The sequence below is a fragment of the Microtus pennsylvanicus genome, chromosome 3, assembly GCF_037038515.1.
Source record: "Microtus pennsylvanicus isolate mMicPen1 chromosome 3, mMicPen1.hap1, whole genome shotgun sequence".
In the NCBI taxonomy this organism is placed as follows: Eukaryota; Metazoa; Chordata; class Mammalia; order Rodentia; family Cricetidae; genus Microtus; species Microtus pennsylvanicus.
This window is the reverse complement of record NC_134581.1, coordinates 105,062,501-105,081,231: the sequence shown is the minus strand read 5'-3', so window position 1 is coordinate 105,081,231 and position 18,731 is coordinate 105,062,501. Positions and strand designations below refer to the sequence as shown.

General features: G+C 47.6%; 1 protein-coding gene across 1 annotated transcript in view; it reads right to left on the bottom strand.

Moving 5' to 3' along the window:
- Positions 1-1,263: 1,263 nt before the first annotated feature.
- Endod1 (endonuclease domain containing 1) overlaps positions 1,264-18,731 on the bottom strand; it is a 28,396-nt gene continuing 10,928 nt past the window's right edge. Inside the window, exon 2 of the mRNA XM_075966810.1 lies at positions 1,264-5,114. Within this exon, the coding sequence (XP_075822925.1) occupies positions 3,894-5,114 (1,221 nt within the window). The 3' untranslated portion in view covers positions 1,264-3,893. The remainder of the gene's footprint in view (positions 5,115-18,731) is intronic.

The window sequence follows — 18,731 nt, the reverse complement described above, 5'->3', positions numbered from 1 at the left end:
CTTTTTGATTTTATTCATGACACTGACTGCTGTCCTATACTTTGACTTTGGATCTTTCGGCTTTGATCTGGAAACATCATGATCTTTATAGAAAGTCAAGTTCACCCAGAATGTGTGGGCACGGTGCCAACAACAGCTGCACAGCTGGCATTTGCTGCACAGCGAGCGTAGTGATAGATACTTTGTTCATTACCTACTTTCTCTAAGGTGTCTGTGGTAGCCTGGCCAGGTGAATCCTCAGTTAGCCCCGTCTTCCAGAGAGAAGTAGAGGTAAGTTAGGCACTTGGACTTTGTCATCTGGACTAAAGAGCAATACTGGCCTCCAGGAGCCACCTCCTCACCTCCAGGGGACTGACACAGGGGTCATGAGCGCTTCCTTGGTTTGCATTGTGTCCCTTAGACATCAAATGATGATCTTGGGGGACGCCAACACAGACAGCCAATGAGAACTCAGAGAACTCACACTAGAGGCCAACAGCCCCACTCCACGCTCAGAGTGCAGCCTTGTGTAAAACGTGTGAGGTATGCCAAAGTGACAAGACACTCAGCACAGGGCACACATGAAGTTCTGCCCTCTCACTGTAGGGGGCGCCACCGAGGCCCACCACTCTCTCTCCAGACTGTCTGTTCTGAACTGTGTGAGTTTCCTGATGAATAAACAAATGGGATCATTTCTATAATTTTCTGTGTGACTCAGATTCTGGAGGCAAACAGGCCTTCGGTGTGCACTGATGAGGGAGATAAGCGGTGGCTGGACACCGTTTCACTCAGCCGAGCTTCTGATTTCTCACACACAACTCAAAATTTTTAATGAACAAAAGCAAACGGAAAATCGCTTGAGTTGATATGAAGGAGAAGAAAATAAAGGGCCCAGGAAGATGGCAGAGTGCCTGCTGCAAAAGCTGGAGGACTTGAGTTCAGATCCCCAGCACCCCACACACCTGTAACACCAGAGCTAGACTTGCCAGTGAGCTCCAGGTTCCGTGAGAGACTGAACTCACCGACTCAATAAAACAAGGCGGAGAGCAAGAGGAAGGCACCTGGCCTCAACCTCAGGCCTCCACACATGTACACGCGTGTACACACCAGATACAGAGAAGGAAATGAGCACGGGGTGTAACTCAGTAGCAGGGCACTCTCCTCGCATGAGCTTGGTTTACTCTCTGGCCTCACAGAGGAAAAGGGAGTGAAAGAGGTAATCCCAGAGAACCCCAAACCTCATCCCGAGCATTCAGATGCCCTCCATGAACCCCACGGAACCACTGCGCTGTCAACAATGACTTTATTGAGCATCTACAGGGCGCAGAGCATTGTACATAGCTTGATGTGGCCAAACCCTCTGCAACAGCGTCCTTCATTCCCCATCCTGCAGGTTTTCTTCCTGTGCTCCAGGGATCAGGGCAAATATCCTCAGCATGGTGCTTGTTGTGATAGGTCACAGCATGGGCTGTACCACCTGTTGTCCCCACCATCCTGGAAACTGCTTGTGGATGGAGCTTTTTCCACCCCTGCAACCTTGATGACCAAATGCACGTTTGCTAGGTGGCTGGGTGAATGAAGACCAAGGATCCTTCTACTCCCAAGTTTGCACTGGGTGGAGAAGGCACAAAGGCAGAGGGTGCATCCGAGAACACGGCCGGCACAGACAGAAGTACAGCTCCGTGAGCGAGAGTCAGCCACCATCCCCCAAGGGCCTGAGAACAGAATGAAGCCACAGCCAAAGCTCCAAACTGAAGGCAGGGCTCAGCCTCCTAAACTCCCACCCCAGAGCCCCACGTAACCTCCTGGGAATGAACCAGAAGCCCAGTGACTTGGAGGACTTCAGAGCCACGTGCAGCTTGTTCCAGTAACTCCCAGGCCCTACCAACAAGAAACTGCAGAATGAAGAGTCTCAGTCCTCTAACCTGAAAGATATATGTTTGTCTTCTTATCCTTTCCCATATTAAAAAAAAAAAAAGCCACACAAAAATAAATAACCAGACATCTGAATACTGGGAGGGGGCAGTTCCATTGGTTCCCTGAAAGGGGCTCAGATGCCATGGGTGCCCTGCTAGCGCCTCTCAGAATGCAAATATTCACTAAAAGGGAAAGAGGGCCACATGAGATGCAGTCTCGTGTGGATTCCTGGCATTCCATTAACCTGCCAAATTCGACTGATGATACAGAGCCTGGAGTCTTTGGCAGGTGATGAAATCCTACTTACACTCAGGGGGCACACCTGTGTGATGGGGCGTCTTAGCTCATCACAACCTGCTTCCAGCTGACCCTGCTAACAAAACCAAGCCTACAGTCTCCTTGTGCCTCTGAGAACTAAAAAAAAAAAAAAAAAAAACCAATGAGGGTTTATCCAGATTGCTTCTCTGGCAACTTCTGAGAGTCCCTTTTTTGACCCCCACCAGTGCCAACACAAGCCCTCACACTCCCATTTACACAGAGAAAACTCCTGGCAAATGCTGCTCTGAGTCTTTCAACAGTGGGCATCTACCCAAGCGAGGTCCGTGGTCCAGACTCCAAATTACGGTCGCATGAAGTTTGCAGGCTGCTAGTCCTCTCTGGCACGACTCAAATCATCTGCAAAACTTGGTTCTTGCTACACCCAGGTTCTCATATGCCACTGCTTGCTGGGGACAGCTGATGTACTACTGTTCCCTTTTGCTTTCTTTCTAGACTCCTAGCCCTTACATCTAACTTCCGGCCAACCGGTACATCCCCCAGTTAAGTCCACACTCGGCCCTTTTCTTCTTCACAACAACTCTCTGGAACACTCAGGAAAATACTAGACAATTCATTCCCACCATGGAATTCCCACAAAGCCGGTTTAGTTCCCTTTGTTATAATTTTTAGCCAAGATTTAAAATTACAAGTGATTGATCAAATCGGGAATAAGCTCTCAAATTTAGCTAGCATTAATTTTTATATTTTTTTAGCCTCAAATACACTATAAAAATAGTGGTCTAAGAGACAATGATTTTTAAATATGTACATACAATATAGTTCTGCCCGAGGTGGCCAGAATATTTTTCATCTTGCCTATTACCTAGATAGCTGTAACAATCATTTTAGAGTGCTTTATGGTATCGAGTACTCATTTGATGCATTAGATGTCACAAAATATGAAGTTTCATATTATTAGATTAACATGCAAATCTTTGTGTTTAACATTGTGAACCAGAAATTTAATGTAAGTCGATGAAGCCTCCCTAAGAATGCCCTTGGACACAGCGCCTACTTACTGCTGTCTCCTTTCCATTCTACACCTGGAGAGACCTGACTTAGCCTAATCAGGGTTGTATTCAAATTTTATTATGCCATATTAGGCATAAGAATTGTGATTTAGCAGAACTCAACTTTGGGAGAAAATGAAAATCAAACAAGCCCTCGAGATCAAGTAAAGGTCAAACTCGCAGCAGAGGCTGCGTCTGTAGGGAGGGGTTTCAGCAGAGCAGTCACCGGCGCATGGCCGGGGTTGGTTGGGTCGGGGAGGAAGAGAAGGAAATGCAAAGAGACTGGACAACAATGTTCGGATCATTTGCCTTAAATCTCTAAGAGCATTTGGAGGCACAAGATTCTTTCCCCACTTCTCATAACTTTTCCCCGCTTGTGTTTAGTTTCCTAACAAGCCTGGGTGAGCCCAGGTGTTGAACTGAGTCAGAGCACAGGGCTGAAGTTAGCATGTTCAGGGAACGCTTGCATGAATAATTGCAGTGTGCAGTGGACCATGACCCCGAACCTGCCCTTAGATCAAAATTAAATTGTGCCAAACTCCTTTGCAGAAAAAGACAACCCATCCCCCCAGGTGAACATAACACCATAGCTGACAGAAGGGAAACCCGCTGTAAAACAGAGCAGTCTAGCTCCCTATGGAAAAATAATGAAATTCACCACAAGGGACACTAGGCTGTGTTTGGATTATAAAACTCCCCAGAACTGTCAAAAGTAACCTTGTAGCCAACCCGCTTGAAGATACTAAAAACAACCTGGAACAGGCCACCCATGGTGCCAAAAGCAGTGCCAAAGAGGAGGGAGAGAATGCCACCCAGGCCCACAGCAATGTCTCTGCACACGACAGGAATGGCCCCCACAGTGTACACAGGGAAAGTGGCCACATCCACGAGCACTCGGAGAGGGATGCTCAGAGCTCGGCAGACAGTCTTCAGCAGACAGCAGAGGATCCGCAGAAGGGCCCTGATGACTTTGGCCACCACCTTGAGCACTTTCCAGGGAATGCCCACCAACTCTTGTCCAATGGTCACAAGATAGGACGCGGTGGCTGAGCCCAGACGGTACAGACAACTCTCAATGCCATTGATCACCTGCTTGGCCACAAACCAAAGGAGATGGAGTACATTCCTTAAGACTGTCATCACGAGGTAATAAATTAACTGGAAAAGTTTGATGAATGGGGTCAAAAGGAAACCAAGAACTTTCCCCAGAAAGCTGCCTCCTCCCTCTGGTGCTTCTGGGGACGGCAGGGCAGACCTCTGGCTTCGGGCACTGGCGAGGGGACTCGTGCTCTCTTGAGACTGCAGAGACCGCTCCTCATCTTGGACTTGGTTGACCACTTCCAGAATCTTCTTCATCTTCTCTGTGTCTTGCTCCATCTCCCCACAGTTGTCCCGGAACAGCTGAGGTTTTTGAGGAAGCAGCTTCTCAAGGTCTCTCACCATAATATCTTCTATGATATTACTAGCCTGGGTGTGCTTGGTGAAGCCCATGGCCCAGCCTCCTCCAGGGTTGTCACAGCAGGCTGCCAGCCAGACGAATTCTGGGATAGTCACTCTGCCCTTAACTCTGTAGTCTGAGGGGACAGCACCTGTGATGATGTACAGGTCTTTGCCATCACCACAGTGTGGGATCAAGGCTCGGTCCATGAGGCTGTCAAGATTCATGTGCCACCGTTCCCGGAAAGACTGGGTCATTGGGACTGAATTTGTGAGTGGGAATGTGGACATCTTGAGGTCACTGCTAAGGAAGAATGGGTACAGCTGTCCGATTTCATAGTCAGAGTCAAGATAGTCTGCATTCAAGGCTTGCTTGCTTCCCAGATTGTTCACGGAGGTGACAGCATCAGCCTCTTCAATGACCTCCTCAAGGGAGCTGTCGGGGTCATCAATCTGAAAGAAGAAGACAACAGTGCTGAGATGGGTCCCTGCTCACAGTACCTGAGCCACTTGCCGAAGCTCCAGGGAGATCCTACCCTCTGCCGTGTCCAGCCCTTGAGTTCTCACTTATGACATGGTTCTTCACACACACACACACACACACACACACACACACACACACACACACACACACACTTCGTTCTCAGATCCCTCCATGCTGGTATTTGAAGGCATCCTCAAATAGGATACGTCCTGCTCATGTTCTACCCTTGCTCCTTACACAGTCGTGATGGCTTCTCTCAATGCATGCAGGCACACATGGGGAGGTATGCACAAGCATTCACATGCATGCATTCACGTGCATGTGACATCAGAGAACAACCTTCCTAAAGAGCCATCTGCCTTTAAAGAAAAGTTATTCACTTACAAAGAATTCGGTTTCATTGTGGCATTTTTCAAACAAAATTTGGTTTTGCTGTTCCTCTTCCAGGCCTGGGTTTTATTGGTTGGTTGGTTTGGTTTTTAAAAACTTAAACAAAACAATTGATTGCATGGTGTGTGTTTTGTGGGAAGCTGTGTGCAGGTGTGTGCAGGTGTGTGCAGATGAACAAAGGCCAGAGGAAGGCATCAGATCTCCCTTCAGACTCCTGGAGCCGAATTTCCAGGGAGCTGTTCTGTGCCCATTAGAGGGCTCTCGGGAAAAGAAGCAAGTGCTCTAACCACTGAGTGACCCCTCCAGTAAACCTTGGTTTTTTTGAGTCATGGCTACTCGTTAACCTGGAGTTCACTTCACGCTAGGCTGACTGGCCATTGAGCTGCGGGACTTTGCTTGTCCCCATCTCCCTTGCTCTGTGACCCTCAGGCCAAGCTGTCACACCTGGTATCTTTTATATGGGCTTGGGGATCAAATTCGGGTCCTTGTACTCATTCTGCACAGTTCTAGCTCGGTCATCTCCCCAGACCTGACTTTTCTTTCTGTTTTACATTTGCCGAGATTGAGCCCAAAAGATCAACCATGGGTCCTTTCAACTCCTATCCTGTGTTATTCTTTTTTAATTCCTTCCACTTTCAGGTTAACTGATCTTTGAAGTAACTGTTCCACAAAGCTTACTATGATTAACAAGCCAATCAATATATGTGATCAATTACAATATATAGTTGTATCTTTTCTTCTTATACAAAATGCTTTTGTAGTTCAACAGGATAATATATACACACATAGTGAACACATATACATACAGATAGATGACAGATACAAAGATGATAGATAGATAGATAGATAGATAGATAGATAGATAGATAGATAGATACATAGATAGACAGACAATAGTCACTTTGCTAATCCAAAGGACAAAAGAATGCTGGGTTAAGGAATACATTTTTCTTGCCCAAAGTAGACTGTGCTTTTGTTGGAAGACCCAGCCCAAGGTCTTGTGGACTTTTTGCTTACCTTTAGGCCCAGAGAATATCATAGTGACAGTGCTTATAACAATGGGAGCTTGAACAAAAATTGAAAATGTAAAGTAAATGATAATATATCCCTTAAACATCTCAAACCCTTTGAAAAGAGCTTGCAGCTCTTGGAGTTTGTGGTGTGGAAGCACGTGCTGTGGTAGTGAAAGCAAAGGCAAAGGTCAGGCTAGAGAGACGGCTGAGCGTGCAGCAAAGGCTCCTCTGCAGACACTTAGCTCCCGGCACCCACGTGTTGGCTCAGTCCATCCGTAACTCCAGGGGATCCCATGCCTTCTTCTGAACTCTGAGTGCACCAGGCATGCACGTGGTACACATAGATACATGCAGAAAAACACTCTTACATACACAAAAAAAGAATAAATAAAATTTAAAAAGTCATAATTTTGCTTAAAAGCACAAAACTACCCACTCCAAAACATATCCAAAACATTTTGGAACAAAGTATGTGTCCTCAGCCCCAGTTCTTTGGTTCCTGGAGAGTTGACAGCTCCTTCTATCACCCCTACCCACAAATCAAAACAAATTTTTCCTTGCTAACTGACACCCTAATATTGGAGTCGACCTCCTAAACCACCCTCAAACCTCTAGTACAGTCAAGGCCAGGGACCTTGGTTTCCCTCCCATCTAGGTCAAGCTGATGTGTGTTTGGCCAGCTCTGCTGTGGCCTTTCACAGCGTGGCCTTCAGATGTGTGTGTTCGCACGGGGCAACTGATGGTGAGGACCAATCAGGCTGGCAAGAAGCAGGTAGATCTGATGGAGCCTCCTGCAGCTCTCTGTATGCTGACCCTACCATGTCACTCCATCCTCCCCTAGCCTAAGAAGCAATGCGTCTAGATGCTCACCCCCCACCCCATCCCTGGTAGGAAGAAGATAAGGAACTCATTCATTTTGCAAGGCCTTTGTCTCCATTTTCTTACAGCTGAAAGATATACCCCAGGAAACAGTAGCTTCGCTGCTGAATCAGGAGATCAAGGCACAGCCAAGCCAGGCTCTCTGGGGCTGGGTGGAAGGCCACAGACTTTAAGATGCCTTCCTGTACTCATTCTCTGGGACGTCCCATCCGCACTGACGTTCTGCCGTATCTTTAGCGTAAGGGGAAGTCTGGAGATGACTCCTGGTTACCCGTTGGCAGACCACAGACAGCATGCTGGTGTCGTCAATGCAAGAGCCAGCCAGGGATAGACCTCAGGCCTAGGACATGCCCAGAGAAGTGGGCTTCTTAGATGATGAAGAAGAAAGAGGTTAAAGAGAGGGGAGAGGAGGATGAAGAGTAGAGAGGTACAGGTCCTTGTGCTGACAGGCTACATGCTTACCACTGAGCGATTCCCGCAGCCCCTAGTCGTTCGTTTCTGCTAATTGACTTTAGATGGTAGGTAAACCCAAGTGCTTTGTAGCATCGACGGGTGGATGGGTCTACGGGCCCAGTGGGTTTATGGTAAGCAGTAAAATCAACACCTAGTCGCCTTTGCCAGGACCCTACAGACTTCACTGACCCTGGACTAGCTTTGTGATGATTTCCTCAGTTCTGGGTGTCTCATGAAGAAAGGAGAACAACGAAGTTGCTGGAAAGGAAGGGTGTTGGCTCTAGGCTGCTCCCTCAGGAGTCTGCTCCTCTCTGGGCCTCTCCCAACCTCCTGGGCCATTCCTCGCACAGCCTCCCCTTGGCACCTCCAGTCTTGCTGGACTTAGCAGGACAGCAGCTCCCTCTCAGCTCCCCGTTGTCCCCGGAGAGCCCTGTTCTGCTTCCAGGTCTCCAGCACATAGGCCTTCCTCTCCTGTCCCCAGTGGCACCAGTGGCTTCCTGTGCGTCACTTTCTCCACCTTTAACGTATTTTTGACACCTAAGAACTTCATTTTTTTTTTGGCTAAAATATGAATTTAAATTTTTTAAATTATGCATCTTATGCAAAGTTTATATGTGTTTTCAGTAGGAGAAATCCATGCTGGCCTTTGTCTCTTCCTATTTTGCTGGGCTTCCAACATCCCCAAATGTATCTGAGCTGGGTGTGGAGGGTCACACCTTTAATCCCAGCACTCAGAGGCAGAGGCAGGCAGATCTCTAAGTCCAAGGCTAGTCTAGTCTGCAAAATGATTTCCAAGTCAGAGCTACCTAAGGAGACGCTGTATAAAAGCAGTGAGAAGTAACTGTTTGGCTTAAAGCTCTAATCTCACACCAGACTCCTTGGCAGTCTGGAAGGAGTATGAGCTCCTTCTCTGAAGGTGTGGAGGGACACAGGTGGAAACCCACTGGTTCTAATTTGCTTTCTGTTGCTGTCACAAACACTGTGGCCTAAAGCAACTTGGGGGAAGAAAAGGCTGATTTAATCCAACACTGCCAAGTCTCAGCTTGTCCTGGACGAAAGTCAGGACAGGAATATGAGGCAGGAGTTGAGACGGAAGCCAGGGAGGAAGGCTGCTTACTAATTCCAGCTCCAGACTACTCAGGATTCCTGAATAGTCCAGGGATGGCGCCACCTACAGTGGGCTGGGCCCTCCTGTCAAGACAACCCCACAGACATGCCTAGGCCAACCTATTCAGGCAGTTCCTCAGCTGAGGTTTCTCCTCTCTGATGACTGGGGCGAAGGAGGACACCATCACCAACAGAGGGGTATGGGAACTCCAGATCTTTCCCAAGTCACACTGGGCAGTTTTGGAAACACGTGTTTGTTTTTCTACTAATTCTTTTGCATTAGCTATTACTCAAAATTAAAAATAGTTCAGACTGATTCAAACATTCTTAATAAATTCTCTGGCCTGCTGTCACCCGAAGGGCAGACGTATTTTCCACCTCTACGGAGAGTTTAATGATCTGCTTACTGCAAGTGCAGGAAATGGATGACAACATAGCTCCCTGAAGACAAGGCTAGACCTATGACGTAAGAGGCAGTTTCGGATTAGGGCTGGTTTCCAGGTTACACCCACCGCCTGACTCACCCCAGGTTCACTCTGGTTCCCTGGGGGCATCTCTGTAGGGAGCGGAACATAAAAACCTCCCTGGCTAATCTGCCTCCCAACTGACCTTACCCCTCTGGACTGCTGATGTAATTTGATGCTGTGCCTGTATTTAATGGAATGTTTTTCCCTAAGATAGACATATTAAATAGGTTTTAGAAGAAGAAGCTGTCTCCATTTTACTAGTCTCTGCCTCATAACCGTATAATACATTTTTTTATTGAGAAAAGGAAAAAAAAGTATCCCCCTCCTCCCAGCCTCCCATTTCCCTCCCCCTCCTCCCACCCTTCTCCCCCTCCCCCAAACTCCTCTCCCCCTCCCTCTCCAGTCCATAGAGCAGTCAGGGTTCCCTGCCCTGTGGAAAGTCCAAGGTCCGTCCCCCTCCGTCCATGTCTAGGAAGGTGAACATCCAAACTGGCTAGGCTCCCACAAAGCCAGAACATGAAGTAGGAACAAAACCCCGTGCCATTGTCCATTTTTTATCAAATTTAGTACAAGAGAAAAGAACACTTCTCTCAGCAAGCAGAAGTCTTCCCTTAACAGATAGTAAAAGCTATTTAAACCTGTGGTATGTCTTCTTTGTTTCAGGATTAAATAGTATACCAATTTGTGATATATTCATGTTAGAAAAACAAAGGGTGGGGGAGGATGGCACCTGTCTGTTAAATAATCAGGGCTTATCAGGGCTGCACTGTGTGTAAGCCACTGTAGAAGGGACATTGCCACTGGGGATAATGATTATAGTCATGACTCACTGACCTGTAAGAGTGTTTTAGACTATTCTAAGAGCTTTCATGTAGTAAATCGATAAGTCCCTCACCTAAATCACAGCTACGTGTTAACTTTTATCATCTTTTGATGGAAACATCTGAGGTGTTGGTGAGAGAGAAGATTGTCCAAGATTGATAGTACAGTTGGTATGTGTGGGGGTGGGGTGAGGCGGGGGATCAGGGTGTGACCTTGGGAAGTCCCGCCCCAGAGCCCAAGTTCCCACTCTCTACTTTCTAGGCCTCCCAATAGTCCTCCCAGAGGGATGTCAGATCTATTTAAGGAGAGGAGATACAGATGCTTGCAGCCTTAAGAGAGTCCAGAGAAAACAGAGCCGCACAGTTTGTAACAGATGCTAGACAAGAGGGAGACAGACAGAGAGTAATCAAGGAGGCAAGGCCTGAAAGCAGGAAGACTGTTTTTTGTTTTGTTTTGTTTTTTTAGCAGAAACAAAATATAAAGTAGGAGTTGGAGACACAGGACCACAAACCAGTGAAACCAAAGGTCAACAAAGACTTGGTACAATTTCCTTACTAAGAGTTTGGGGCAAAAACAAGCAGCCTGGGAACCGAATTCTGAGGAGGAAAAAGTACAAAGCTTATTAGAAGGAGGGAACGGGAATCAGAAGAATCTGGGGAACACGGATGCTGCCATTCTCTCCCCAGCACTCTGAGGTAGGCACGGTGATAGCTGGGAAAACTGAAACCCCGAGAGTGGCAGGTACAAAGTCATTCAATCGGAATGTGGACAAGCCAAGGACCAAGCCCAGTTTACCCAGCTCCAATGCTCCCAATGGCATGCCAGGAGCGGCTCCAAACCTTTCAGGCAAGGAAGGAAATTCTGAGAGCCACAGTGCAACCTCTGTGAAGACAAGAAGGGGCAAGATTCACTTGGAAGGCAGAGACAGAGCTGTAAGGAGAATCAGTTACCAAGTGTCATGTCCAAAGCAAAGAAAGGGGAAGCTAGGCCTGGGTGAGAACCAGTGTGAAAGCAGGAAGATATGGGGGGGGGAAGGGCCACAGTGACTGGAGATCAGTCCTGAGGGCTCAGGAATGAGGACGGGGGGGGGGGGGAGAATACAGGTGAGAGGGACTACGGACGCTGACTTCAGTCTGAGGACCCTGTAAGTCAAGGCTAGAAGGGTGTCATCAAATGGTAGGATGAGGGTTTCCTAAAGGGGCAGGCGAAGGTGGACTTCTGCCCCAGGACAAGCGAAATTGGGAGGTTAGAGCCACTTGGGTCCCATCTTAGGGCTGGTCCCGAACAGCCAGAGAGCAACGAGCAAGGAACGTTGAGTTTATATAGCTTAGACGCTAAGAATCAGTAGGCTTCAAAATCCATGCAAACCTCTAGGGTCGGAGCCATGTAGAGTTAGCACACAGAGGGTCACTCAGGGGGTCAGGGAAGGGAGCTGCCCTCTGGTAGGGTGAGCCTTAGGAGCAGATGGCAGAGCCGTGGGGCTCGAATCGGTGACAGTGCTCTCCAGCCAGCTCCACTCCTGTATTCTCCTGCTCATCTTACAGATGGGCCCATGATGCCTTGCATGGCTCAGACATGAAGCAGGCACAAAGGTCTCCATGGAGCCAGGTGCCCAGCTAAGCCTTCCCAAACCAGCCAAGGGACTGTACCTGAAGACAAAGAAATGAGAGCAGTCCTTACAGTCAGAAGAGGGTGACATTCTGTACCCAAATGAGCTGTGCAGAGTGCTAGGGGTCGCTGAGAGAGGGAAGGGCGACAGCTTTTAATGTGTTACTAGGATCAGCTTCAAAGAGCATGGGCAGTGCATACACATGCATATGTACACACTCACGCTACACACACATGTACACACACAGGTGTGCACATTCCTCTGCCCCGTACACATGGGTACATGCACATACATGCACACCAGGGCATTTGAAAGTCAAGAAGAAAGTCAGAGAGGGGAGCTGAGAGTTGGCTCCTGGGCGTTGGGCCTGGCATTTTTACACGCTGGTTGCTTGGTCTACTCTCTAACTTTTGTCTGTCGACGTCTTCATGAAGAGTCTTTCTGTATAGCAGGTCCAGGGGAGCAGGAGATCATGTGGTATTGAGGCAACAAAAGGAATGAAGAACCAAGTGGGTGGTATGAGGAGCCAGCCCAGGCTGAGGGAAAGCTCTCCTGAGAGGAGGGAGGAGGTGGATGGCCCATGGGGGGTGTCAGCATCAGCACCGCCACACCCAGGACAGAGCATGAGGAGAACTTCAGGTCATTGGCCTGGGGGAGAAAGGCTGTACCCGTCTCAGGTGGCAGAGGCAAGCACGGTCCACTGTGATGGAAGCTGGCATGCGTGACGGCCGATATCAGGGGCACACAATACAAGGCTGGGCAGCTTTAGCATTCATTTACTGTAAATGAAAAGAAGCTGTGTCTGGCGATGAAGAACAACAAAAAAAATAAGCACAAAAAACAACAAACAAGAGAAACAACCTTCTGGAAAGAGTTTCTGTGTCTGGAGAGACTGATAGACAAATTGTAGTTTCTTTTCTGTGTAAAGATTGGATTTTTTTAGGTTCAGAGGCCAATTACTTTATCTTGGACTTGTGCTAGCCTCCTAAAACAGCCATTCCTTGTCCCGCTCTGTATCTGAACTAACATCTCATGATAAGAAATAAAAACCTCTTAGAAGATATTATAATAGCAGAACACTAGCTTCCACCAATCAAAGAACTAAACATGTCGTCAGACAGCATCTTGGGTCTGGAGAAAAGCTTCCTTCATCTTGATGCGCCTGCCTCTTCGGTGGACCCAGCAATTATTTTAAACTTGCCTTGATTCATGACTTTTTTTGTCCTCTGGAACTGTAAACCCTGTGAGAATGCTCTAGGTTGGAACACGGAATTTTGAGTAACCTAAAATCTGTGTTCTCAGGCCATGGTCACTCAGAACGGCTCTAGAATAAACTAACTCTTATTCCCTTTAAGATGAGAGCTGTGAGCCAGGCATGGTGGTGCATGCCTTTAGTTCTAGCACTTGGGAGGCAGAGGCAGGCGGATCTCTGAATTCAAAGCCAGCCAGGTCTACAGAGAGAGTTCCAGGATAGCCAGAACTACACAGAGAAACCCTGTCTCGAAAATCCATAAAAAATATAGAGAGGGTGTGAGAGAGAGAGCACTGTGGTTCTTGCAATGACGCCAGCCGCTGGGCTGAATCTGTCTGTCCTGCTGAACTGAAGGGTCCAGGCTTGTGCCTGCCTCTGCTCCACACCTGGCACAGCAGCCTGCCCGTAGGATACATCCAGGACTCCTCACGATGTGTAAAAGATGCTGGAGAAAGAACAGACTGTCCTTTCTTATTGCAGCCTCACAGACTTCCACAAGGAAAACACAGTGATGATGAAGAGCCATCAAAGCGGTTATTAAACTTGGCAGGGGTTGCCATGGCCAGGGTGGGGTTTCCTTCCCCTGGAGAATTTTAAGCCACAACTAGATAACCACTCACGGGGATGAGTCAGTCAGCTGGGAGATGGCCCAGTGAGCATCAGTTGAACTGGAGCCAGAGTCTTTCTACGACTTGTTTTATTTTTTATTTTTTTAGAAGATTTAAATAATAGAACAGGCTGAATGGTATGTGTTCTGAATTTGCTTCTGCAGAGTGAGGATGATGTATGATGTATACAGACAGAGAGAGAGAGAGAGAGAGAGAGACCCATTGCCACTGGGATGAAGTCCCTCTTTTATCAGAAAAGGTAAGAACCTTGAGCTAGACCAGTCAGATGATCTTATCAGGGTGGTCTGGAGCAGAAAGGTCCCTTGTGATCACACACTAGAATTAAGTGTCCCTCAAAACGTCTCACCATGGACAACAAGGAGCCGCCTTACAACAATAACAAAACAACAACAAAACCTAAAACCACCAACAAAGGAGATCCAGGGAGACAAAACAGCAGTTTTAGGACACTGGGGGTGGGATAGACAGGAACTGTCTAGCTCTCAGAAGAAAAGAAATTACTGACCCACCCATAAAGACACGAGCCTAACTCCCTATTAGGCATCTGCAGTTCCATATCCCCCTGAGGATAGAAGCAGCTGCAGAGGAATTAGAAGGATGCTAACGTTCTTTCTTTGGCTTTTTTTAGACCTTTGGGTCTAAAAAAAAAATGCAGAGGTCTCCATTTCCTGTTCTGAGTGGTGTCTGGCTGAAGGGCCCCTGGCTTGCCTTCTAGTGAATCACCTTCCTCTAGCCTCCCAGGCCCCACACGCACCTTCCTGCTCTGGCTTCCAACACCCAGCCAGGCTGGGCACACCCACGAGTAAGTGCTGCCTGACCTGCAGGCGTGCAAGGTTCTCCGTCTCATCCACTGAGTTAGAACTAGGTGGGGGAAGCAGTCCCTTCCACTTCTGACTTTTTCTTTAAAAAGAAATCAAAGTAAAAAAAGAAATTAAAACAGAAGACACCAATTCCAAGTTGTCAGGAAGTGTTGAAAAGGAAGCCCCAAGAGGAGACTGGGCAAGCCAGCTTTCGGGGACTACTCTGGCTGCCCCTGCTCTTACTGAGGTCCCCATTCGACCTCCTGGATTCTTCTCAGGCCTTTCCAGGTTGTGGAACCCTGTCAGGTTACAAACCCAGTTGTCTAGGGTTTCCTTCCCCATGACGGTCTCTTTTCCACTGGGCACTGTTTTCTTTTGCAGAGCGGCTGCGTTTGGCATTCACATGTGGCACCGAACTCAGAGTATCAGCTAAAGGGAAGATCCCCATTTCTAATTTCCCACCTTCTGAATTCAGACACTGAAATCTCAGGACGGACTGCACATCAAAATACCAGACGCAAAGACGGTTCCTTGAGCCTTGCCCAGGCCTGCTATGCAGGATGACGGAGGGAGGGCAGAGAAACCCTCCTTTGGATGCCTTTAGCTGGCCAGCTGATTCCAGTGCAGTTCCACACTGGGTCGCTATCAAGCAAGTCTCTGGCGGAATTAAGCCCTGCCTCCACAGCCACCAAAGGAAACCAGTGACGCCTCCTTAAGTCATTAGTTCCTCAAATTCAGTTTATATCACAAACCCATTGGTCCTTGCTAAAAGGCAGATTTCTGTGTTTAATCCACAGAGCCCTCTGTGGAAGAAGAGAACCTGATATCCCAAAGTTCCTCTAACTGCCACATGCATATTGTGACATGCACACCGTGGCAGGTACACGCCAACACCCACACCCACCAAACATACACACAAACACACACAGAAGGAAGGTGAAAACAAGGTTAAGGATTGCAGTCATCTGATTTCCAGAAGTTTCCTGGCCCTGGTTCCTTTGAAACTTGAGTAGTTTGTCTCTTTCCCGGTGTCTGTGAGTCTTCTAGTGTGTTCTCATGCCACACCCACACACCCACATCTGACCCAAAGTAGATAAGTCTACAGCTCTTACATCAGTCGGGCTAAATATTGGGGTTCCTCTCACTGTGAGAACCCAGTAGCCCAGGACCGATAAAGGACAGGGACCTTGTAGACAATGTAAGCTTCCAGATGCCAGGACTGAAACTGGGAAAAGTTTAGAGATATGTTGCATTAGTCCTTGCAGCCGGGAGATCAGAGCGGCAGCTCTGGGGACAGCAGCAAGGAGCCGGGCCAATAGAACCACACCTGAGGGATGCTGCTGTCAATTCGGTCACAAGCCACTCATATCACAAACTGGGAAAGTTTATATGGAAGGCATCTCCATAGATTATTATTATGATGATGACGATGCAGAGCCCAAACCAGTAAGACCTTGCCTAACATATATGAAGCTCTGGCTTCCACCCTAGCACAGAAACAAAGGAAAGGAGCATGGGACGGAAACAGAAACCGAGAAGAAACACGGACATCTACCTTACAGGCTGAGCAACTTTGAGCAATGGTGACTCTCTCTCCTCTTCTATAAGTCAACCGGCAATACATCTATTTGCAGAAGCATGGGGAAGGGAAAGAGGGTGGAGCTATTTCTTGTCCCCGGGTGAGAGGCATGTTTGTGATGACCGTGTAAGAAGCTTGTTTGTGATGACCATGTGACAGGCATGTTTGTGATGACCGTGTGGCAGGCATGTTTGTGAGACATGTTTGTGAGAACTTTGTTTGCTAAAATGGAGAGTATGAAACGGTGCATGCATCTTTAAATGGGATAGAAATTTCTGGACTGTTTACCTACACTTATCTACACATGCACAATCTATGATTGGTTATCTCTGAGAAATGGGAACCATTTCTTTTGAATACTCAAAATAAAACAAATCTCAAAATAAAATTTGATAATGAGCATATGTTACTTTTGTATACACTGAAAAAATATAAACAGTATAAATAACAACTATGGTGATCACCACAGCAAAAGGCCTCACTGGAATCACCCTCAGATCCACCTATGGCTGCTGGGCCACACAAGAATTAGGATGGCATAGCTTTCAAACACCACAACCACTCATTCCACACGTGCTAAGTGCTCAGCATTTGGTGACATTTGTCAACATTTGTTATTCATCTGTGCTAGACCAGGCACTGTGCTAGACCAGGGACTGGGAATCTGCATCCCATGAGCCAATCCCAGCCTCCACACTTGCATCAATAGGGTCATCACTTGTAGCTGATTTGTTAAAATACAGAGTCGAATAATTGCAGCAGAGACATCTGACCCACACCACCTAAGCAGAGACATCTGACCCACACCACCTAAGCTATTCCTCATTTTGCCGTTACAGAAGAAGGCTGCTGCCCCAGTGTTAGGCAATGAGATCCAGTGAGTAGCAACCACAGCCCTAGCCTGACTCAATGGGCCTTGGAGTTGAGTCATGTGGTACTCAGTCACAGAAACAGCTGTGTGGTTATAATACACAGGCAAAGACATGTGTGTGGGTGACATTATTTTTGATGTGGTGGTGTGAATGAGAATGGTCCCATAGGCACACATGTTTGAGCGTTTGTTCCCCAGTTGGTGGAACTGTTTGGGAAGGATTAGGAGCTGTGATCTTGTTGGAGGACGTGTGTCACTTGGGGCTCTGGAGTTTTGTGATCTTGCTGGAGGACGTGTGTCACTTGGGGCTCTGGAGTTTGAAATACTCATGCCATGCCCTGTGTGATCTCTCTCTGGCCCCTGCTTGTGGATGAAGATGTGAGCGTTCAACCGCATCTCCAGCCCCTTTCATCACACTTTCAATCCACTGTCATGGACTCTAGCCTTCTGGAGTTATAAGCCAAATTAAACTCTTTCATTTACAAGCTGCCTTATATGATGTTTCATCCCAGCAATAGAAACCCTAACTAAGACACATAGGCAGTTGGCCTAGTTGGGAATATTACAGAAAGCCAAAAGCAAAACATAAGGATTGCCGTGTGTACCAAAACCGTGTGATGGGACAGATGATGGACATTGAAATAATAATCAGAATGAAGCCCCAGCCTCCAACACTGAAGGCATAGTAAGGCATGTGAGCCCAGATAAGGTGGGAGGAGAGCAGTGGCGGGCCAAACAGCTCTCCTGGCTGTGATAAGGAGCTGTCTTTATCAGAGAGAAATGGGGCATCCTGAGGAAAGAGGTGAATATTCTCTGAGAATTTCTCTAGCTTCAGGGCAGTGCACAGGAGGGCCACGGTGGAGCCAGGAAGGATGAACTGACCTTAGCCATCGGGGGCTGAGTTGCAAATTTTCAAAGCTAGGGTCATGAACCTTAGATGGCAAAGGTCACCGAGGTGAAGTTGATGCAATTCAGGCACAGAAAGAAAAGCCACCAGCTATCTCAAACTGTCCTCATCCCTGAAATAGGTAGAGCTGAGGCTAGGTTTCCATGACGACAGACACAGCCCAGAAATCCAAGGATGGGGACAAAACAGGTTGATGGCTCAGAAAGCTAGTCTTCCTTGTCCTATGCTTCCACTTGCCTTGACCCAGTGGTGGCTACTCAGTCTTTCAGGAACGCACACGGAGCTGCAATGGCGATCTTTAACCGACAATCTCGAATCACCTGGAAAGGGTATCCGTGGGGATGGACTGTGCATGTCTATGGAACATTGACTTAATTAAGTTAATTAATGTAGAAAGGCCCAGGCCACTGTAGATGGCACCATTACCTAGACAGGAGGGTCGGAACTGTATCAAGGTGGGGAAGTAAAGCTGAGGACACACGATCAGGCAAGCCAGCATAAGTGTATTCGCTTCTCTCTGCTCTTGGCCATGGATGTGTTATGACTAGCTGTCTCAAGTTTCTACCATGATTTCTACATAATGATGACCTATGCCCTGGGGTTGTGAGCTTAAATTAACCTCTTTCTCCCCTAAATTGCTTTTTATCATGAACCAAACAGAGGCCATTTCCTTAGAGGGCCCTGTTCAGTTATGCGTACTTATCCACCCAACCAGCAATCGCATTTGGTTCTATTCCTTTCCTTTATAATGAATGTTAAGATGATGTCAAGCAGGGTTCCTGGATCCCCCATTTCCCCCTCAAAAATC